General features: G+C 47.4%; 1 protein-coding gene and 1 long non-coding RNA gene across 8 annotated transcripts in view; both read right to left on the bottom strand.

Moving 5' to 3' along the window:
• Positions 1-18,062, bottom strand: part of MARK2 (microtubule affinity regulating kinase 2) — a 54,632-nt gene extending 36,570 nt beyond the window's left edge. For 2 of the 7 annotated variants that reach the window (XM_008708945.2, XM_040639283.1), the window contains exon 1: positions 17,883-18,061. In XM_008708945.2, coding sequence (XP_008707167.2) covers positions 17,883-17,936 — 54 coding nt within the window. In that variant the 5' untranslated portion in view covers positions 17,937-18,061. Of the gene's footprint in view, positions 1-17,882 lie in introns of all 7 variants that reach the window. The other 5 variants (XM_008708946.2, XM_008708949.2, XM_008708947.2 and 2 more) reach the window with 4 other exon arrangements.
• On the bottom strand, positions 6,443-10,278 carry LOC121104784. Its single transcript, XR_005837152.1, has 2 exons — positions 8,477-10,278; positions 6,443-8,342 (listed from the first exon to the last, which is right to left on the bottom strand). It is a non-coding gene; the product is annotated as an uncharacterized LOC121104784 (long non-coding RNA).
• Positions 18,063-23,773: the final 5,711 nt, after the last annotated feature.

The raw sequence follows: 23,773 nt of genomic DNA, 5'->3' as shown, positions 1-23,773 counted from the left end.
GTAGGGAGGAACAAATATTCATTCTTGGAAAGAAATACTTGGAAAGAAATAAAATTCCCTAGACAAACAGAGAAGATTCTATGCCATTAAAAAAAAAAAAAAAGTTATTTCAGGGCCTGGGGATAAAGATCAAGGCCCAAGTCCTCCTCCATTGTGGGGGAAAACAATTCTGAAGGCAGTTCTAACTTAAAAATGGGAAAAGCTGGTAAGAGGCTTGGTCCAAATCACCCCAAAAGAAAATCACTTCCTGAAAAAAAAAAAAAAAAAAAAAAAAAAAAAGCAGGCGAGGGGGAATGAAAATTGGGTTTAAAACCTTTCCTGTACAGCAGATAACAGATTAGCTACACAAGACCCTTCCAGAACAGTTTACCGTGAAGAATGTTATAATGTGGGCATTCTGGAGGTGAAGCCGGGAGCTCAGCACCTACACATGTATTACTGAGAAAATCCTCACACCATAATCATGACTACGGTGCGCCGTCAGTGTCTGACATTTGTCACTGGGGTGGGTTCACAGTGCAGTTTTGGCAGCTTGCCCTGGCGGCTGTTTCACAAGCAGTTTCTGTGGTTTCAAGAAAGGCACGGTGTTTGCTTTTAAACACTATCTTAAAAATATATTTCAGAATAGAGTTCAACCATTCCAAGATAGGAGGGAATGAACAGCAAACCAAATGAAGGAATCTGGTTCTACTGAATAGAGAGGGAGCACGCAGAGGGGCAGGGGAGCGAAAGACCCCTGCCTCCCAGACCGGCGAGGAAAGCCAACGTACGTAGTCCATGCCACCAAGTTAGAAAATAAAGATACAGAAATGGCACTAAAGACAGGAGATTAATCCCTACTCAGCTCTTCAGCTATCCAAAATAAACTTACCTGGCTCAAATCTATTTGTTTATTTAAAAAGGAAAGGAAACAAAACCACCCCAACAGTTCCACATCAATGCAAAGGACTGTCATCTAATCAATTAGCAGCCACACCTCTCTGCCAGTGTGATGTGGTAATTAAGGTAGAGATTTTTCTCCCTGGGAATACAAGTACAGAAGGGCCGAGCCCCTATGGGCCTAACCCATTATGACAGCCTTTTTATTAGCAAGAAAACACTGCCACGAACTCTCCAAGGAAGCGGTGGCCCGCATCACTAAAGAACACCTGTGCGTATACAGCGGCTACCACCACGAAGAGATAAAGTGCTGGAGGTGGGTGTGGGGAGGGGAGACCACTCATAAGGAAGCCCACAGGCTGTGCTTCCCCAGGTAATTTACGTGGACCTTGGTTTCACACCTGGAACAAAAAGATGGGTTCTACAGTAATTTAGAAATGGCACAAAACCGTGATCTTGGATAAGTGAATCAGGTTTGAACACAAGTACGACTCTTCTAGTTGGGCTCCCTCTTTCTCTGCAAGGGCAGCAAGAGGGGCACAGGTGGGTAAATGAGGCTTGAATTAAGGACAGCAGTTCACCACTTTACGCTCACTCCATGCTGGCATCTTCAAATAGTCTTACAATTTCAGAACTTTGCTAATAAAACTCAAAACACCTAACAGGATAAAAGAAAAGGCACTATTGCCCAGGTGAGACAAGCAAGTAAATCAAACCATAAACTCCTACTAAACTCAAGTTAATTAAAATTCCATAGAGGGGCACAGAACAATGACTCTTAAGACACAATGCAAGGTCTGGGAAAACCATAAGCATAACTACGGGGACGAGCTTCAGGAGAGAGCGCGGAACCAAAAGAAAGAGCGAACAAAAGCATACAGGAGGTAGTGGCACATAAAGCAAGCAACGGGATAAAGAGGCACAGCAGGGCTCCCAGGGCGGAACTGGCAAGGCCCAAATGCAAACAGCGGCCTGGCACTACCAGCTACAGTGCTCAGTGCCCTTGGCAGTCAAGGCTAAAAGCGAGTAGCTCTGGGCCTCTGTGTAAGTGGCACGTAGAGGGTTGTAAAGGGAACACATTATTTTTGTGATAAAACGTACGTAGTTAAGATCCACGCACAAAAGCTTTTTTTCCTCCTTGGGGGGGGGGGGATGGGGATGTGGGGGAGTGCCTACAAGAGTTCTAGAATCCCAGCAATTCATGGGTGCTACAGAGCAGGACAGTCAAATCTAGGAATCTAAGCTCTCCCGTGCTATGAGGTACTTACTTGTTGGTTATCGATTTTAGGTCTCAGGCCTGTGGCTTTTCTAAAACGGTCTTTGAAATTCCAGAAGATGAGAGGACACAGAGAGGACAGTCAGAAGCCAGGATTAAATAATAAAGTTTAAAAAAAAGGTTCCCATAGCTCTCACACGGAGCCGTCAAGACCAGGGAGGCAAGCCCAGAGAGCTGCACCTCACTCTTGGGCCACAGAGGGCAGAAACAATCTGGGGCAGAGGAGTCCATGCACACTCTGAAGCCAACCTGGGAGCCAGGTTTTACCCCACTGACTAGGAGCGAATCCTAAGGGATCTATCTACATCCTACTGCCCGGACACAACTGAAGCAGAACCAAAGCATTCACCACAGTCAAGAAAGTTTTGTTCTGACACCGACACACACTGGACCATTCGGGTTTGTAACCTTAAACAAGTTACTCAACATTTCTGGATCTCTTCGTTTCCTCATCTGTAAAATAGTAAGACCTACCATCTCACAAAGATCAAACGATTTAATCAATGTTAGACAGCTTAACAAACGTCTGGGACAAACTAAGTGTTCAATACATATGTATTGGCTATTATGATGTCTATAGCTAAAGCCAATAGCCTCAGCGCAGACTATGCCCTGTAAATGAGAATGGGCAGGGGTAGTCGAACCTTCAATTACTCAGCCTGTTCCCTTTTAGAGTTCCCCAACCACTTGGAAAAGTAATGTACTAGAGGGCCATCCAGGAGGCACTGTTACTGAGTCACTGCCTTAGCTAATAGAATGAACAAATCTCCTTTGAAAGCAAAAGTCCATCTTCTATACAGACCAGCGGCCGAAGAGAGAGAGAAAAGCACATCAAGGCCAATTCTGGAATTGAAATGAAAGCCACATGTGAATCTGAAAAGAAATAAGCTTTGTGTAAAAAGCAGAGGATTATGGGACTGCTGAGTGATGGAAAATGGAGCTATAATCCTGCACATCTATATGTAGACTCAAACTGATATAAGTTAAGCACTTGATTAAACAGTGTTTTTTAATGACCCGATGAGAAGTGATTCTGAGCAAATGAGATGAATTTAAAAAGATTTGCTTCAAGCTGGTACCAAGTGACTATTAGAGGAGGCCCCAAGGTCTACCACTAGCTGCCCCAAGGGAAGCCTTCCAAAGTCAGAGGGGCCATGGAAATTGGAGGATGAATACAAGCAAAAAAACAAGGCGAGAATGCTAAGGTACTTGAGAAACTATGTTATCTACTGCTATTTTACCTGTCCCTTAAAGACTCATCAAGCAAAGATAAAGTTCACACCCTGTTACACACCAAATCTGCTTACCTCTTACAGGAGAAAATAAACCGTATCTCCGTTAAGTGTGGGATTTGGCAGGCACGTTTCATTAAGAAACAGGGCCAACAAAGAGTTAAGCACAGAAGAAATAGGAACAAAATGTGTGGGCTCTGCAGCCACCTGGGGAACAGACTGTTGGGTGTTCTGGCCGTAGTGAGCGACTGGAGCCTACCAGCCTTCAGCTATTACAGGCACCAAGGTTCTTCAAGGATAGAGGCTAAGCAAGCTTTGCAGTTTTCAAATTTGGAATTGACCAATAGCCAATGCATAAGCTTAAAAAAAAATCTGTCATAATGAAATCCAAGTAAGCCAAATGATCTTTTTAATGGGGAAAAAAAAAAGGCCAATGCTCTGTATTAGAAGGAGGAAAAGAGCCAACTTTGGTCAAAGTCCCTCGGGTCACTGAGAACCAGCTTCCTCAGCTAGAATGACTGCAAACCCAGGCAGCAAGTACCTTCCTGCAACCCAGTCAGCACTCAGGGAATTGCAAAACAAAGGCTCAGTATGAGGTCATATCAAGTAACCAACCGATGGAGCACAGGGATGATCAACCCCATGCTTGTCTACAAAAGATACTCTCACACTTCTGTCTGGAAACCCTTTACACTCTCTTTACACTCCTAATTACTAAGGACCGCAAATAGTTTTTGTTTATGTGGCTTATAACGACTGTATTATAATTAAAACTGAGAAAATGCTAAACCCATTACAACTACATGTCTTAATATTACTAAGCCCATTACAACTACATGTCTTAATAATTACATTTTCTAACATCAACTCAATACATATCATCAGAATAAAACCCGCATTAACATTTTTTTTTTAGATTTATGTATGTGAAAGAGAGCACGCACGCACAGAAGTGCGGGGGGAGGAGGGGCAGAGGGAGAAGGAGTGAAGCTCAAGGAGACTCCCTGCTGAGTACGTGGGGCTCAATCTCATGAGATCATGAACTGAGCCGAAACCAAGAGTCTGAACCGACTGGGCCCCCCAGGCATCTCCTGAGTTAACTTTTAAAATGGAATTAAAGCTACAACATGGATGAACCTTGAAAACATTATGCTAAGTGTAAGGAGCCAGACACAAAAAGACAAATACTGTATGATTCCACTTACATGAGGTCCCTAGAGTAGTCAAATTCATAGAAAGTAAAATAAGAGGTTGCAAAAGGCTGGGGGAGGGGGAGATGGAGAGTTCTTGTTTAATTGATATAGAATTTCTGTTTGAGATGACGAAAAATTTCTAGAAGTGGTAGACAGTTACATAACATTGTGGATGTACTTAATGTAACTCGACTTAAAAATGATTAAAATGGTAAATTTTATGGGTATTTTACCACAACGAGAAAACGGAATTAGAGCATAAGGTTATGACAGAATTTCGGGTTACCATAATTGGGGAACATCCTATAAACTAACCAGTATTTTTCAAAATTGTCAATGTCATAAAAGACCAGGCAAGACTAAGAAATGGTCACAGATCTGAGGAGACCATGGAGATGTGACACTTAAACGCAGTGTGGGATCCTGGAGTGGGTCCTGGAACAGAAAAAGCGCATCAGTGGAAAACTGATGAAATCTGACCAAGCTCTATACCATGGCTAACAGTATTATAGCAAGGTTACTGCGTAGTTTTGATACACGTTCCGTGGTTATATGAGATGTGAACACAAGGGGAAGCTGAGTGAAGAATGTAACTCTTCGGGCTAGTTTTGCAAGTTTTCTAAATTTAAGAATATCTCAAAATTAAAAAAAAATAACTGTTTAAAAAACATCACAAGGCCAATGCTCTGTATTTGAAGGAGAAAATGAGCCAACTTTTGTCAAAGTCCTTCAGGTCGCTGAGAACCAGCTTCCTCAGTTAGAAGGACAGCAAACCAAGGCAGCAAGTGTCTTTTTGAGGCACAGCCAGGACTAAACCGGGGCTGAGAACTGCAAAATGGTTTTTTATGAAATTACCAAGAAATCAACCAACCAAAGTCAGGGAGAATTAATTCAAGTTTTGTCTACATCTGTGATTCTTACACTTTTTGGTTTCAGAAATTCTTTGCAACTATGAAAAATAATGGAGTCCTCAAAAAGCTTTTATTTAAATGGACTATGTCTATTAATATTTACTGTATCAGAAATAAGAAAAGACTTAAATATGTATCCATCCATTTAATAGAACATAATAAACCCATTACATGTAAACATGAGTTACTTATTTTTCTTTAAGATTTATTTATTTGAGAGAGAGAGAGCACACGTGGAGAGGGACAGACAGAATCTCAAGCCGACTCCACACTGAGTGCGGACCCTGATGTGGGGCTCGATCTCACGACCGAGATCATGATTGAGCTGAAACCAAGAGTCAGATGCTTAACCAACTGAGCCACCCAGGTGCCCTGTGAGATACTTATTTTTAATGAAAAAAACCTATTCACCAAACCGCAATTTCACAGTGCGAAAGGAAGTCTGCCCCATGAACTAATCTCATAATCCAATCAAAACACAATACCAGACAAAAACTCAAAAAACCCCACACTAAAACACTAAAGAAAAAAAAAATGAGGAAAACTTAAAGAATGAAGAGGAAGGGAAAATGGGAAAAAGAAAAAAATTAAGGAAAAAGAGGGAAGGGGAATAAACAAGGCACAGATAAAACAACAACGAAAAACTTCAAGGGGCCAATGCTGTACGTATTAGAGGGAGGAAATAAGTTAGTTTGGGTCAAAGTCTCTGAGGCCCAGACAGGATTATATAGTAGCCGGAATTGTAAACAAGGGCACCTTATGAAGTCATCGCAAGTAACCAACCCAAGACAGACAATCAACTCAAGTTTTGTCTCCAAACACAGGTTCTTCTCACTTTTTGGTCTCCAAAACTCTCTATACTCTTAAATAAATTACCAAGGACTGCAGAAATCTTTTGTGTATGGGGGTTATAGCTATCGATAGCTACCTTATTAGACACTGAAACAGTAATTTAAAAAAATATTTTTATTAATTCATTCAAAATAATAAACCCATTACATGTTTATATGGAAAACCTATATTTTTGTGTGAAAAAAACTGTACTTTCTAAAACAAAATGAAATGCATGGCAAAAACTGCACTGTTTTACATTGCTGCACATCTCTTTAGTGTCTGGCTTCATGGACGAGAGCCGACTTCTTATATCTGCTTCTGCATTCGATGTGCTTCGATCTGTTGCTCTGGTTGTAAGATACAAAGAAAATCTTCAGACAGACCTGTAGTTGGAAAATGGAGTGTAACAGCCTTTCAGATACTGCGAATTCTTCTTCTTTGACACCAGACCAAAGCTCAAAAGTAATAGTTTTTAAAAGCTAGTTGCCACGTGCTATCTGAGATTTTATCAATGAATTTGTTGTGTACTTTTACGTGAAAATCCATTGGTCATCTTGCACTTTTTGAGTGGCTCTTTTACCTACTGGCAATCGGGGAAATATTCCTTCGTTGAATTATACAGAATTTCCAAATACTGACATTTCATACAATATCAAAAAATCACATTCCGTTAATTTTACCACGGATCTCATCAAAAAAGTCTTTGACAAATACAAGTTTTCAAAATTTAAAAATTCTCATTTTCACCTGAAAGCTTGAATTTTATCACTGGCAACGGTGACAGACTCACTTTGTTCAATTTCAAGAAAATGTCCACTAAACACTCAAGTATGAATAACTACAGTTTAACCGTCAGTTGTTCTTTCAAGTAAAAACGATGATCCATGCATCTGGGTCAGCTCCAACACACTAGTGCATTTTCCTAAGACAGTCCTTGTACTGTGGTATCCAGCAGCAAGGCTCCACGGATACTTGGCATTTCATCACTCAAAATATTAAAGAGACTTTTATTAGAGAGTTGAGATTTAATAAAAATTAATAATTTTTAGTGCTTCATCCAAGACATTCTTAAGTGAAATGGCTTTCTTTTTTTTTTTTTTTTTTAACCACAAGCAAAGAGCAGGAAAGAAGTCACGACTACCACCAGGAGTGGAGTCTGGTGCCACTCACTGCCTTGATTCATGTTATGACGCCAGCAATTTTCTCTGCCATTGCTTCTGCACCAATCGTGCAAATGGAAATGAAGTTGTTCTAGGATGAACCGTGAGAATCAAAAGAGTTATTCACCCCTTGCGTACTTGTGTTCACTGCTCAGCATTCACATAAAAGAAAATTCTTGGAGGTGTAGCTGGTGCGGACACAGGCTGAGCCACGTCTGTAAATCTGCTCATTCGTAAGGCAAAAGCACAAGTCCACAAACAAGATATGAACTCCGTCATCATATTTGTAGCTAGATCTTTAATTCGACGAGTCATGGTAACACACGAAGTGGCCCTGCCTTGGATTTTACTGACTTTTCATCCAGTGGGCATTCGGCAATGTCTGCTGCTCAATATTTCTATCAGTCTCTCGGCTATCGGGTGGGCTTTTCCAGCCAAAGCAATGTCGTAACTTATCCTGTAAGATTCAGTGACTTTTTCATTTCTAGGCTGGAAAACTGGAACAAATTCTGGCTTTTAAAGAGCTCATGGTGTGTGTACACTTAAAATACTCAATTCCTTTTTCTTTAAGCTCTGAATGATTGGTCTTGACGTGATGTTGCAACTTAACTGGCGCTATAATACTACACAAACGTGTTCCGCTGCGTAAGACACGATAACGTACACTGTTAACATCTATAAAGCTGAGGAGAAGATAGCTTTCCTTATAACATCGTCTCTTTTACTAACTCTTCATTTCTTATTTACAGTTCTGCCTAGATTCTTCAGATTCCTCCCATTCGCTCGTTGATGTGTTCATTTCAGTAAACAGAGACTGCAAATCTTCTAATCTCCCTTTTTAAAGCCAACAATCCATCCTTAAATATAAGAGAAATATGATAAATTTTCCTCTGTTTCAGAATAAAGTGCTAAAATAAGTTGTAAGTGAAATTTTTAAAATTAGAAGCTTTCCCCAAAGCTTTTACAAGTAAGTTTTACAAGTGGTACTTACTTCTTGTTGTGTTTCCTCGAAGGTGCCAGGAAAATGCTGGGATTTCAAAATAATGATTTATAGGACAATAATGAGGTTTACAGGGATTACACCAGGCACAACTGAAGACAGCTAGTAAGAGTACCGCAGAAGTACTCAGAACAAACTGAGTTCATCATTGCAAACTTCCATATTTATACCTTAAAGGACTACCTTAAACATTCCAGAAAACACAAGAATACAGAAGCACACATTTCATTAGCCAAGAGTGATGATGTCAGCACACATCATTCAGCCTCTGGAAAACTCCACCGCACACCGAGAGAATGAGAGTGAAAAAAGGCAAATGCTGCATTCATGTTGTGATGAATCATTCTGATTTCGCGTACCGCCGAACGGGTCTTAGAGAGCCCCAGGGTCCTCAAAACACACTTCGGGAGCCACATGCAAAATCACATTACCAGAATTAACAAGCGCCTCCTCAGATCTCTCTCAAGACAGGGTCTGGCGTTGTAGCATTCCGGATAGGCCACAGGAAAACAGCAGAGAACTAGCTTAGACCCTGTCACCAGGGAAACTGGGATGCCGACCCTAATAAGTTGTCAGATCGCCAAGCCTGGCTTTCCTAAGGAAGGTGACTCCAGAGACATAAAAAGAAAATGTTTTCTAAAGCAGCAAATCCTTAACTTTATAGAAATCAGAGGAAGAGGAGAAAGGACTGGGTGGTTCTGGGATTCTATACATGAAGGAGATCTCAGACTATCAGAATTCCTCTCCTGAGCCACACCACAAAAGAGGCATAGAAACAGGTCAGGCAGAGTGGGACGTGGAGATGAAGACCCGAGATGGACAGTGATAATGAAGGAACAGAGTTCAAAGAAACCAAACAGAAAAAAAGGAAGTGAGAGAAGTCAGCAAAGGGGTCAAAAGGAAGAGGAAAATACAGTGAAAGAAATATTCCCTGATGAGCTCTGAGGCGACACTGTTACCTTTCTCCTTGGCCACAGTTGCAATGTGAAAAAACCAAGCAACTTACTTGCTGTTCTGACCAGGCATTCAGGCTCTAGAAGCTGCAAGAGATAAAGATAAACAAGGAACCAACTGAGACCAAAATCTCAGCCCAAGACTCAAAGTCCACAAACTCCTAGGAACAGCTGAGAAATGGCTGCGACCCTTCCAGGCCTCACAAAGGGGAGGCTTTCTTCTCACTTCAGAGAAGCCAACAGAGATAACAAGGACCTGCCCCTGAAGTCCCCTTTGCTAGTGAAAAAGGAACCTAAAATCATTAGCTGCTAAGTTCCCATGTGGTCTTTAAGAGAAACAGGGAGCTTTCTCCTGTTGCCAAAGGGTAAATACTGCACTTGAAGAAAGGAACGTGAAAGAAATCCCATGAGCGCACTCGGCGGGCCTCTAGTAACACCCGGATCCCAACACTCAGAAAAACCCATGCTCTGGTGACTTTGGACTTGGCCTTCCAGGCACCGATGAGACTGCACATACACCACCACCACCACCACTACTCACAACACAGAAGTATGGGCAAGCAGAAGGTAATGTTTTGGGGTGTTTCTTTTTTTTTTTAATTCATAAAATCACCTAAATACTGATATCCTGTAAATAAATGCAACCCCATTTTTTAAAGTGATATCAATAGTACCTAAATCTCTCCAACAGCATTCTATTCTGATAGCTGGTTGGCTCAAAAACAAAAAACCAAACAAAAGACAACTAACTAAAATAAACACATTTTTATTTTACTTTTTAAAGATTTTATTCATTTATTTGAGAAAGAGAGTGAGAGAGCACAAACCAGGGGGAGAGACAGAGGGAGAGGGAGAAGCGGGCTCCCCGCTGAGCAAGGAGCCCCATGCGGCCTGACCCCAGGACCCTGGGATCACGACCTGAACTGAAGGCAGACGCTCAACCCACTGAACCACCCAGGCGCCCAAAATAAACAAAATTTTTTAAAAATCGCTAGAAAAAGCACCTAAAGGACCCTAATAACTAAAAGAAACCAAGATTCTTTCAATCAATTCAGAGAAATTCCAACATATATTGACCTGGAGTTGTGTGGTACTCAGAGAAAACCCACTGAGTTGCTCAACTAGAACGGTGATGAGGGTGATTATTACGTCCTGCCAGGCATTATTCTAAGTGCTTTATATTCATTACCCCTTTTAATGTTCACAATAACTACACCTACAAGATAGGTACTATCATTACTCCTTTTTTACAGATGAGCAAACAGGCCTGGAGCAATTAAGTAAGCCCAAGGTCATGGTAGGGGCTGACCAAGAGTCCAATACAGGGAATCGAACGTAGAACCCACTGTAACCACAACACACCACTTATTGGAAGTCCCCGAGCGCTGGGATCTCTTTTCAACTCCGCCATAAGCTCAACTCAATTAGAATGCTATTGCTAGACCAAGCAGGCCTGAGGGGCCCCACATCCTGTGACTAGAGAACCAGTAATTCAAACTCTTGTGGGCAAAAACAAAGCAACAAGCCACAAGTGCATCCAACACCACATGCAAAGACACTCAGATGATGGCCATCTGTGGAGGGGGTAGGGGAAGGCCAGCAGACCCTCGGGTCTAAAGAAGGTGCAGGAAAAGGGGGCCACCTTCCATACAAGTTATCAGTAACCAAAACAAAACCCTCAGTGAAACGGTGCTCAGGAGAAGCAATGAGTAGATCATTGTAGTGGCAGCAGGAGCAGCCCGCCCCCAAGGGCAAGGGCAAGGGCTGGAACTATGTTTGCAGGTGGTTTCACTCATTAATCACCAAACTTTCAGACGTGGGAGTTTTCTGTTTAGTGGGGGACTGGGAAAACAATCCTGCTATATTAGTCCATTAGTGCTGATGGTCATAGGTGCCTCAGAATCCTATGTCCTTTCCCGGAGAAAGATGTCCTGCCACTGTTCAGGAAGTGCCAGCACCTGGTGACTGATGACTCCCACCTTTCCTACAGGTACCGATCAGGAACAAACGCACACTGTTCCCCATGGCTGAAGATCCTGCTGAGCTACCCAAGACCAAAAACTATTCTCTCTCCTTTTTTCTTCCCCAGCAGGCCTAGACAGACAGTCCCACTGCATCAAGCCAAAAGGTGTGGGGGTCTTACTGGATTTAGCCACCAGATCACAACAGCCAGGAGTCAGTTCCCCATTCACAAACCACAGACCCAGTCCCTTCTCCCTGGCCAGGTTGGAGTGCCTTCTGCCAAGCCGTGACCTGTGAAGAGGGGGCCCAAGAAAAGGAGTTGTATCTTAGAGTGTCCGGTGAAGGGTGTGTAAGACAAAGTTGCCCTGAGCAGCCCTGGGTGTAAGAGAGCCCAGCCCGCTCATATAGAGAGGCCAGGCCCAGAGACACGTTCAGTATTGGGAGGGGATGGGGGTGTTCACAGACCTCATCCAAACTCACACCTCAATGAGCAGAGCCCCAGAGGAGGCAGACCTTTGTATTGCCAACTTCCCAAAAAGCACACAGGAAAATAGGCCGAGGCTGCTCAAAACCAGCTTGACTGGTTCTACGGAGAAGCCTCTGGTCTGCTCCGACTTCCTTATGTTAAAAAGAAAAAGGTGGCTTGGAGCCAATCATTGAACACACCCCTCCTTTTCTCCTCTCTCCCTGCCCCCCCACCCCCCAATCTGTTGTCTCTCAGGACTCACCTGGCCATCAGTATCAGTGTCCATCCTGTCCTCGCCTACCAAATCTGTGCTTACCCGGCTTCATAGGCCTAACATTAACCATTTGATGAGCAAAAGGAAATGCATTTGTTTTTGCCACTTATGCCCTCATTTTCTAATGAGAAATGTAGGGATACATGGAAGTAGAGAGAAAGAGTGCCTAGGGACCAAGAAACTTCAAATCCTCTAGCAAAAGCAGGCAGACAGGTGAAGGGATCTGGCCTATTTCTACCCACTACAGGATGAGCAGGGCTAGTGGGCAAGAGAAGAAACTGGGATCCCTCCTTCAATGAAGGATCACTGGAAACCAAGAGGCCAGATTCTCTCGTGATATGGTTTCAGATTCAGACGCACCCAAAAGACAGCATGGCACTCAGCAGCCAACACTAAAAGGGTTGTGGTGGGGTGGTGACATTCTGCTCCAAGAGCTAGAGCTTTCAGAGTTAACGTCGGAGAGCTGGCCTCTTCCCATGCCAGAAGTGGAAATGGGTGGTTTCCTCCCCCACAAAGTTTGTAAAGGCTTACTCTTCCCTCTGCTGAGACAGAAGGGGAAAATGCACAGATAACACTGCAGTGACTCATTCGTGTTTGATGAAGACCGCGAGAAAGCCTGGAGAATCCAAGCTAGAAGTGCAAAAAGGTACAAATGCTGGCATCTCCCAACAAGAGAAGGAAACTCAGCCACCTATCTGGTTTGTCACTTTGCTGAACTTCCGCTGGAGGAGGAAGGCCTAGGTTTAAACTCCACCCACCCTTTCCCCATCCCTCTTGGTTTTTGCTTTGCTAGGCAAGTGGCAAGCCTGGCAGCACCACCGGCTCCAAGAGAATCAAACCCTTTCTCCATCTCCTCTCATGGCAGTGGCCTAGGAGCCACAGTCTACAGTTTAACCAGGCAGCGGGGGGCTGGGGCGGGACCTGGTTACTGCAGGAAAGCCTTGTCAGGCAGTCTTGGGGAAGGAAGGACAACCACCCTCCTCGCCCTTTCCATCTGCTGAGGTTACTTCATCCCAATCCATTAATGGGCTTCAAAGTGCTGCTGGGGGTGGGGGGTAGCAGAGAGTCCATTTAGCAGAGCTATCATGGGGCCAAAGGTGGCGCCCAACCCCCACTCCGCTTGTCGATAATGGGCCACAAAGTCTGAGGCTTGGCTGCACTCTAGGCATAAAATATTCATTCCAGTCAACATAATACATATGTAGGAAAGTCATGGAAGCTTCTGGGAGAAGAGAAAGGCCAGCCAGGTGGCTAAGTGCGCAATGGGAAAGAGCTCACGGAGGCACGGGTTAGTCCTGGTCAAATGCCCACTGAGAATTGGGTTGTTCTGTCCAAAGGGGAAAGTGCCTAGTCGGAGAAGTTTCCGACTCCCAAGAGATCTAACCATGCAAACCACTCGGGCAAATTCTCAACTTTTTCCTATCTCATAGGGATCAGTTAAGACACTGACAGTGAAAAGAATCTCAGGCCCAATCTTCGGTCACCATCTGAAAGATGCAGCCATTCCCTATGCAAGCTTGATTTTAATCTAAAGCAGGCCAAGTTTCAATGACTGTCTTGTATCCATCTGTTTAGCTACTTCCCAAAGTCCACAGATTAGAGAAATTATTACAATTTACCAGGTGGTTACCTTTACTGGGTTCAAAGATTATGGTATGGTGAGCAACTCTCTGAACTCCCAACTCCTAAAGCCCTTGCTCTAACAAGGCCTCATTCTAATTTCTAGGGCCATGCAGGAAGTGAGAATGTCATCCACCCACACCTCTGACCAGAAGGCAGCACCACTAAGGAGCCCTTCGCCAGAGTCAAAGGGCAGAAGTCGGAGTCAGAACCCAGAGCACAGTGCCGCACAGCTCCCAGGAGATGGAGGGAAATGAGAGTCAATCCAGCTCTCTACTGGAGCTGACACTAAAACGAAATTATTCAACGCAACACTCAGCCAGAATCAACACTGGCATCCAAGGGATGTGTGTCTGGAGCGGCTCAGTTGTTCTTTACAGGATTCTCTAAGTCAGATTTGCTCGCTTCAGCCAGACTTCCACACTCCTCTTCCTAGAACCACCCAAAAGAATAAACAATGCCACTCACTCCCCAGAAGAATGACAGCACCCCCCCCCCACCCACTGCCGCTGAAGTGGGGCTGGTAGTGAAAGGCTCCCGCTTTCCGTCAGAAGCCCTCCCCGTGGTTCCTGAGGCCCACGGGTGGGGCAGGTCTGAAGCCACACAGGCCCTCTACCAGGTGTTACAGGAAGCTATGGCCAGCGGCAGGAGAACTCTGGAAGTTGGACCCCTCTCTGCACTTGCCTTATTACTGGTGCCCTTGGCTGGAAGACAAACAGTCATCTTGCTGATTGCTTTCACCACAGCCAAGCCTCCAGGCCAGCAGAGCCATTTGGAAAAGAAGTGGACAGAAAGCTCAGCTCACAGACTGAGGATCCCCAAAACTACCAGCCCCAGGTCACAACCCTCCTTCTGCAAATGAAAGAGTCCATGGCTGTGAGAAAGCACATCTGCAACCAGGTGTCACAAAAATCATCTTAGAGACAGGGCTTGAATTTCTTTTATCTCCCACTTTCACTGTGAGAAGCAGAGTCAACAGCAAACAGGCACTCTTCCTGCAACACGAGGTTTATTTTTATGCTTCCATATTTTCTCTGTGTGTGTGTGTGTGTGTTATGTGTGTTTAATTCAGATGTGATCAAAGAGCTCCTGGAAACAGCTTCTCATCAGCCACATGGTTTAATAAAGAAAGGGGGAGAGGAAGAGCAAGAAGAGGTTGGAGATTGAAGACAACTAGGAGAGTTTGTTTACCTATTTCCTGGTGAAACCAGTTTAAATCATTTAAACCTAAATACAGTCATAGAGCATCTTTGGGGGGAAGGAATCAGCCCAACCAAATCCCTGGCTTCTTATTTCATAACACTACGGCTTACTGCAACGGCTGAACTTCCGGGACTACTTCGACTAGAATCACAACAGGACCAAGAGCTTTCCTGCTCTTACCTGTGGCATCATCTACTCTAAAGGACGCCGATGCTTCTGGCATCCCTGGCCTTGTGACCAGAAGGGCTGCTAGCTGTCTTTTTCCATGTTTTGAAAAATACAGGCATCTGCCTGTGGTAGGTGTATCCAAGCTTTTCCAAAGGCTGTGCTTTTGCTGGGACGAGATTTAATATCAAGTAAACAGCGTGACTGGCTACCTTGAGAACGCCAGCAGAAGCGATGAAGTGGCTTTGGGGAACCTAAGTCCATAAAGAGTGCAAACGGGATGAGTAACCCATAATTTGGAACAGGATGACAAAGTATGCAGCCACTGCTCCAGATAAAGTTATCAAAGAGCAGCTTGCATTCCCAAATGGTTCACCCGATTACTGCTCCCATAAAATCAATGGGTGTACACCGACTTCCTACTATGCGCTCAGCAGTCTTCGACGCATGCAGGGAAGAGAGGAAATCAATGCACACATCACAAGAAAAAGACCATGGCGAGAATACATTTACATTTAGTAAACAGCACAAAGAAACCACATTGAGGCAGTCTGTTACTCTACTTTGCTGAACACAATGCCCCCCACAGCCTCAGCGGAGAGAGTAGGCACTCCACCGCCACTCCCCGCATGCCTGAGGGTGTCAGTCAGTCACTTGGCCTCCTCCTACCAGCTCATAATCAACAGTCTGGGAAAGTTCTCCGGTTAAGCAGGGTTTACCTGCTAAGACAAAGGTTGTGATAGGAAAAGGGATAGAACAGGCCACCTCAGGAGGGCCTAGGAAAAGCGGTTCCCAGCAAGCAGAGAAACAGCTGGCAAGTGAGGGCAAGACTGGGAGATACAGACCACACTCTGGTTTCCAAAGACCTCAGTCCCATGCAGAGCCAGTTGCAAAACCCAGTGATGAAACAGAAATCCACCGGCCCTCCCTCTCAACTCGTTTCGCCCCCAGAAGCAATCAATCCATCAGCAACAAAAGGGTCAACCGGTGCAGAGAAAAACTTGGGCCAGAACTCCTCCTGAGTTCCTGACTGCCCAGGTGACAGAGAGCGAGGGCGGGTGACACAAGAGAAAAACGCAGGAAAACGCAACGAGGGCAGATTTTCCAGGGAAGGATGTGAACACGCAAGAGAATAGAACAACGGTTCTACTCAGCTACGAAGAAAGAGTGGTACGAGAGGAAAACATAAAGGATGTCATAAGGGAGAGGATGCAGAAAGGCGCTGCAGCCCCAGGGGAGAAGAGCTCCTTTTTCAAGTCAAGTTTTTCTGGCCTAGTAAAGTTCTCCACCGAGGAGGGTGTGCCAGGCAGGGAACTCTCCCCAGAGCAGGCAGCAGTCAGCATGGGACTCAGGACGTGGTGAAAGGAAGGGGAGGGGTGGAAAGTGGACGCCTCTCAGCTCACAGGTGAGGTGACACAGAAAACGCTAAAGCCTGGGTGACAGATGATAGCAGTGATTGCCAGGACGAGGGGGAGGGGGTGTAGCTCAAGAAAACGAGTATGCTGAGTGCCTGGACGGGGAGTTACAAACACAGGCCAGTCGGGAGGGAAGGGCCAGGGGCATGTGTGGGGTAAAGAAATATGCTGTGAAGAAGGCAAGAGACTAATCCGGAGATGAAAAGCAGCCCTGGTTAAGAGAGAGCGAGGAAGACCTGGTGAGGGTAGAGAAACCGGAAGGCACCAAGCAAGGAGGAAGAAACTATGAAAAGTGACAGAGCCAGGAGTGAAGACACAGGAAGGCATCATGGTTTGTGCTGCAGTGTGAGAAAACAGAAAGGCAAGGATGGCGAGGGAGCGTGACAGGGGAAAGGACTCAGCAACAGGTTGTACTGATAGAGTGGGGCTGGGAGAATGTTCTCCCTCCGTAGGGAGAGTCCAGGGAGCAGGCTGGTAAAGCACTCAAGTGAGAAAACAGGAAGCCCAGAGACTTAAACCAAACCTGGGGGAAGAGAACGGGAGGGATCCAGACTCTGAAGGGAACCCTTCAGAATGGAACCCCATAGACAACCTGTGGGAAAACTATGCGCATGACAGCAGTATGGGAAACACGGAAGCAACAAATGCCAGCGCGAGGCACCAGGGAGCTCCTGGAGAAAAGAAGGGAAAGTGATGAGCAAAGAGTAGGCGAACCATTTGGAAAGGTGATGAGGGTGGAGCTGGTGGGTTGCAAGCGTGAGGGAGAGCGCAATTTGGAGAAGGAAGAGGGTAAAAAAAAAAAAAAAAAAAAAAAAAAAAAAAAGCTAGGGAACTGGAAAGGGATAGGGAATCGAGAACACACTCCGGGGCAAGGACCCTGAGGGTGATAACCAGGGACTGGGAGAACCGGTGCGGGAGGAGGAGATGCAAGGCTGGAGAGATGGAGGAAGAGGTGGACAACGATCTGGGGCAAATCGCGGGGTGCTGTTCGAGGAGCAGGAGGGTGGCGGCTTTAAGCGTGGGTGGAGGAAGACCAGAAAGGCCCCTGAGAGAAAAAGGGAAGAGAAGGGAAAGCTAGGGAGGTAACACGGAAGGGCGCAGGAGGGCGGTGAGGGGAGAGGGGGGTCAGCAGAAAAGACAAGTGTGCAGCTTGGAGTCAGGACGAGGTGGGTCCCAGGACAGGACTCAGAGGGGGATGTGCGAGGCCGAGAGCCAGATGACAGGGCAGCCGAGGCTTGCAGGGTGGCAGCAGGGACACGAGGAGAGCAGAGGAAGGAGGAGGCTCTGCAAGGTGCAGGGGCCCAGTCAGAGAATTCGGGGAGCCCTCGGGGCTCCTTACCTGCTCCGTGTCCCTCTCGTTCAGCGTGGGTAGGGGGGTCCGGGCGCTGGACATGGCGCCGGTATCTCAGGGGAGGGAACCGAGAAGCTTGGAGGAAGGGAGGGAAGGGAAGGCGCGGAGCCCGGCCGGGCGGGGCTTCTCACAGCAGGGGCACCCGCCGCATGGGCCCCGGCCGGGGGTGCGGGGAGGCCGGGCAGCCGCTCACGCCAGCCCGGGGATGCGCCGCTCGGGCTAGGCCGCGCCGGCTCCGAGCGGCTCCGGACCGCACCCCCCCGACCCCCGGCTGGGCTGTGCCGCCTTTCGGCCGGGCCGCGCCGCTCCGCCTACTCTCTGCCGCCGCAGCCGGCCGCCTGCCTCGCTCCTCCCCTGCCCTCAGCGGCACTGCTCCGCGCCCGGCACACAGGCAGCCGCCGCCGGACCTGCTGCTCCCAACATGGCCGCCACCACCGCCGGCCCTCGGCTTTTTCCGCCGGCAGCAGCCGGAAACATCCGAAGCGACGAGGAACGGGAGGGGGGCGCGCCTCCTCCTCTCGGCCGCGGACTACGGGTGAATTCCGGAAACACCCGAAGAAGGTAACCCCCGGGGACGCGCGCACCGCCTAGATTCCGAAGCCCAAGCTTCGGCTCTGTTTACGGAAATCCACGAAGCCACTCGGGAGACTCCAGACACGCCCATAGGCCTTTCCCCGCCCACTTCAAACTGGCTCGCTGCGGTTTCCGGAAACACCCGAAGTGGCTCCGCGTGCAGTGAGCCGGCCACGCCCCCGTCCCTCCCCTGCAGCTCACGGCGGTCGTCGGCCATTTCCGGCAACACCCGAGGCCGGGCGAGCCCCGAGTTGTTCCCTCGGGTAGTTCTCAGAGTCTGACTCCTCGTTTCTTTCCGTCAGTTTCCGGGTATTTTCAAACCCTGAACAGGGAGCGCGGATCACCTGCGCACGTTATTATTTGTCTAAATAGAAAATAAGGCTGTTAGCCGTCCCAACGATCGGCATCCTTTGGTTCTAAAGCAACTTCCCCGCCTGCGTGTCTGCTCATCAGTCAGCTCTTAAAATCCATCTCGTTTATCATCCTATCAACATGTGTGTCACTTGTCAAATGCAGCGTTAGTGTATGACCTGTCTACTTAGCATTCTTCACCTGCCATCGTCTATCTGGGCTTCCATTTATCCGTACACCCCACGTCTAGTCTGCAGTGTTCCCTAAGGTCCGGGGCAGGCACCAGGTCAGTGTCCTTGGCTCCCGGCTGTGGGAGGCTTTCGGGTCCCCCCAGCCCTGCATTCCAGCCCCAGCTCGGTGGAATGAAAATGCGATGTGATCTTGGAAAGATTACATAACATCTCTGAGTTTAGGCTCCTTGACGTCCTTATATTAAGAGAATTCATGCCTTTGTTCCAGTGATGACATTCTAAATAACATCTCTGAATTCCACTTACCTCTTTTTTTAAATTGTTCAAAATAGCACAAAACGACATTGCACTATGGTAATATTGAGTCACGCCGGTTACCTTTTAAAATACCCCTGTAAGGTAAGGCAGGGGGAGACATTCTCACCTTAATTCATTTTTCATTTATCCCTTCTAAGAGAAGAAAATTCACAGAAAAGAGAAACTGGTTGAAAATGAGGATTTCTCAGGATGACACAAAGAATGGGCACCCGGACAAGTTCCCTTCCTTTCTGGGCTTCAGTTTCATCGATAAGATGAGATCCCTCTCATCTTTTGAGAGCCCCAACTCCAACAGGAAATTCACTCTTCACTTCCCCCTAGACTGTTTCACCAGGGAGAGGCAGTAGGCTGGTTTCATTCCTCAGGCTCTAAGCTGCCCCCACCCATGGTACCCTAGACATGTGGGAACTTGCCCCACCCCCACCCCAGGGCTCAACAGCAGCTTAAGGTGGGCAGAAGCCAGAGTCCCCACAGGAGCCCGAGACCAGGCTCAAGCAGCAAGTTCCCAAAGGTACAGGAGCATAGAGGCCCCAGGAATTGTGGGGGAAAGTGCAGGAGGGACCTCTGACACTTGACTTTCAACTCCCATCTTGAGCAGAGCCCTTGGCCAAGTCACCCAGAGAAATAGGCAGCTGGACAGATGCAATGAGGGAGGGTATGGAGTACTTCCTAAGGCTACCAGTGCCACCTACAGTACTCCGGGGCACCTCCCCATGGCCCATTCTGGCTCCAGTCAGGCTCCCAGTCATTGAGGAAGAAGTTGATGAAGGAGCACACAAGGAGGTGAGAGGAAAAGAGAGGAAGAGGTGAGGACAGGGGATAGTCCATTCCCCCCACCCCAAATTCATCCAGAAAATCCATGAGAATGATCTGCCCTCTGGTGGCCAAAGGGAGACACACCATTGATTCCTGTGCCCCGCACGGCTCCCAGGCTTGGGTCTGGAAAAGAGGGGAAGGGGTTGGAGGAGCAAAGGAAGGTGCCCTCGGGGTCTTTCCTGGCCATGTTCTTGTCTGAGCAAACTCTACCTCCTCCATGCTTCTAACTCGCTCCAGCTCTCACCCTGCCCTCCGTCCTTTAGCACCCACCCCCAGCTCACCTGTCCCCTCCTCTTCCTCACAAGGCCGTCTAACTGGTCTCCCTGCCTAGACTCTCTCCGACCTAATCCCACCAGATGTGCCAGAATAGTCCGCCTAAAGTCCAGCTCCAATTACATTTCTGCGCTGCTAGAAAATCTCTTACCAGCTCCCGTGTAGGATAGGCAGAGCTGGCTTCCTGGGCCCGGGACCCATACAGTCACACAGAGCCCTACTCTTAGAAGGGCCTTGAGCTTGATTTAATACTCTGCTGTTACCCTTTTGAAATTTTTACCAAGGGGGCCCTGCATTTTCATTTTGCATCAGGCCCCACAAATTTGGGGGCCGGTCCTGGTGGTAAGAAAAATGTTAGCCTGCATTCAAAGCATTGCACAGTCTAGCCTCAACTTACCTTGCTAATATCCTCTCTAGCTTGGTATCATTGGTTGACACCTCCCCCAATTCCTGCCACCAAGCTCCCTCACCTGCGCCACCCTCGGCTTCCAGATGAACTTCAAGTTTCTGTTCAAATGTCACTTTCTTAAATCCCCTAACCTACCTAGTTCTCCTCAGAGATTAATTATTGCCACACAGTTACCCCTCTTCAATCTGCAAACTCGTCCATTCATAAATCTCTATGGAGCCCCTACTATGTGTAAGACATTGTTCTAGTTTCCTCAACTATGTCAGTGAACAAAATAGAAAAAGATCTCTGTGCTTAAGGAGCTTATATCTCAATCAGAGGAAGACAGACACCAAAATCACAGTAAGGATTAAGGGCCATGGGAAATAAAGGCAGTCAGCTAAAGACGATCAGAATTGCAGGGGTGAGTGGGAGGAATATGAGTTGCAGTACTAAGGTCCTCAGAGTTGGCCTCACCTAGAAGTTAACAGTTGAAGTGAGCTCTGTGGATATCTAGGGTAAGAGGTTTCTAGGCAGAGGGGACGGTCAGTGCAAAGGCCCTGAAGCAGGAGAACAAAAAGGCCACTGGGACTGGAGCAGAGAGGGGGTGAGTAGTAGAAGAGGGCAGAAAGGCATCCTGAGGCCAGGCCTGGTGGACCACTGCTCTGGCTTTCCCTCAGAATGGATGGGGAGCCACGGCAGTGACATGATCAGACCGGCTGCTGAGTTGAGAAGAGGGTAAAGGGGCAGGGCAGGAGCAGAAGCCTGGAGACCAAGAAGGAGACTTTTAGGATAATTCGAGGGTGAGGTAACAGCAGCTTGGAGAGGAGAAGCAGTAGCGGAAGTAGTGAGAAGTGGTTGGCTTTAGGATATATTTGGAAGATAGGGCTGACAGGATTTCTTGATGGATTGGCTTAGGGGTTGTGTGAGAGAGAATTTAAGGGTACCTCCAAGCTTTCTAACCTGAATAAACCAAAACAAACACAAAAAAGCCATCTACCACAGGCCTCAGACCAGGTAGAAACCAATCAACAGGACCAGGGTTCCAGAGCAGTCATGAGGCCCCCTGGAATCAGGGAAGGCAGGGTTGTGGGATTCCCAGCCCCAGCAGGCACAAAGGGGTTAGAGTAGCTCTCCCACCATGGGCAGGCAGTGAGGAAAGAAGTCAAAGGGAGGTAGGGGTGCTCAAATGGTACTACTCGCACCCCTACGAAACAATGCAACTCTTCAACTTTCTCCTCCCAAGCAGGGGGGCCAGAGAGCATGCTCATTCCAGGCAGGCCACTCTCCAGGGTGGGAGGCAAGGTCCAGAATTACTCTCTGATCAAGAGTCAGATGTTTGGGGTGAGGGAAGACCCGCACGTGCGCCCTCTGACTCGCCACAGACCCTCCCATCTCGCAGAGCTTTATTCTATTTTACTTGGTGTCTCTGAATTTCCATCATGCACTTTATCACCATTGCCAGACACCATACTGAAGTCAGGCCATTTCAGAGATGTTGGAGTGTGAAAAAAATGTGCATTGAAGCACTCACGGACTAGAATGTTCATTATCAGCGCCCCGGCCCAACCACCTCCAGGGCTGGCGCTACCATTCACATCCCCCGTCTTGGTTTTGCTAACAGGCCCTGAGAGCTGTGTACCGTGTGGACGCTATCGCAGTTACGATGAGCAGACGGCTCCGTGATTTCCCCCAGCCGACTAAGAAGGAAGTCAAAGTGCAGAGAAGCTCGGTTCCTTGATGCGGGAGTGGGACTAGGGGGTCACGCTCAGGCTTCCTCACCCATGAGAGGCGAATGGGGTAGCCAGTGAACACACACGTCCTGCCACAGAGGTGCTCCTTTTTTTTTTTTTTTAAAGATTTTATTTATTTATTTGACAGAGAGACAGCCAGCGAGAGAGGGAACACAGGCAGGGGGAGTGGGAGAGGGAGAAGCAGGCTCCCAGCAGAGGAGCCCGATGTGGGGCTCGATCCCAGAATCCCAGGATCAAGCCCTGAGCCGAAGGCAGATGCTTAACGACTGAACCACCCAGGTGCCCCCACCGAGGTGCTCCTTAGTAGCTATGTGATCTTAGGCAAGCCTCTGAACCTCTACCTTCATTTTCCCATCTCTTAAATAGGGAGAATAAAAGTACCTACTTCATAAGGTTGATTGGTGAGGATATGAGTTAATATATGAAACATGCTTAGACAGAGTCCGGTGGAGGGCCAGCCCTTCGTGTGGGCTGCTGTGATTATAAGGCATATTCTAGCCAGCGTCCCTGAGTCTCCTTTCAATTCTCTCTGCTATAACCTCCCTACTTCCCTGGAGAACAATACTGAACTGGAAGTAAGAGAGCCCATTCTGGTCGCAGCTCTGTCACTAATGGATCACGTGAGCCATTAGGTAACTCGCTTCCCCCTTTGGGGTCTCAGGCTCCTTGTCTGTACGAGGAAGGGGAGCTAGACTCGCTGCTCTCTATGGGGTCATCTATAATGGTATTGTCTGAGTGTCTATGTTCCCCCTGGGATTCCTATGCTGCAATCCTAACCCCCAAGGTGATGGTGATGGCCTTGGGAGGTGATGAGGTCGTGAGGGCCCTGCATGACCTACTGGGCAGAGTGGGATTAGTACCTTCATAAAAGGGGCCCCACAGGCCTCTCCAGTCCCTTCCACCACGTGAACCAGGAAGCAGGCTCTGAATCTGTCAGCGCTTTGATCTCGGACTTGCAGCTTTCAGAACTGTAATAGTGTATAAGCCACGAGTCTATGGTATTGTTACGGCAGCTCAAGGTCTAAGACAGTCTCTGAAACCCAAACCGAGCAACCCTATCCCTCTCTCCCTTCCTCAGCCATGGCCTGGGACCACCTCGCCTGGGATGGAGGGGACGGTGTCCCTGCCGGCCTCGCTCACGTGTGCTCCCAGTGCAGTAGGATGACCAGTGCGTACCACCCTGGGGGAGGGTTGGGTGGGGAAGGGGCATCATCG

Source organism: Ursus maritimus, unplaced genomic scaffold (assembly GCF_017311325.1).
Source record: "Ursus maritimus isolate PB19 unplaced genomic scaffold, ASM1731132v1 scaffold_23, whole genome shotgun sequence".
Taxonomy (NCBI): domain Eukaryota; kingdom Metazoa; phylum Chordata; class Mammalia; order Carnivora; family Ursidae; genus Ursus; species Ursus maritimus.
This window is presented reverse-complemented; position numbering and strand designations above follow the sequence as displayed.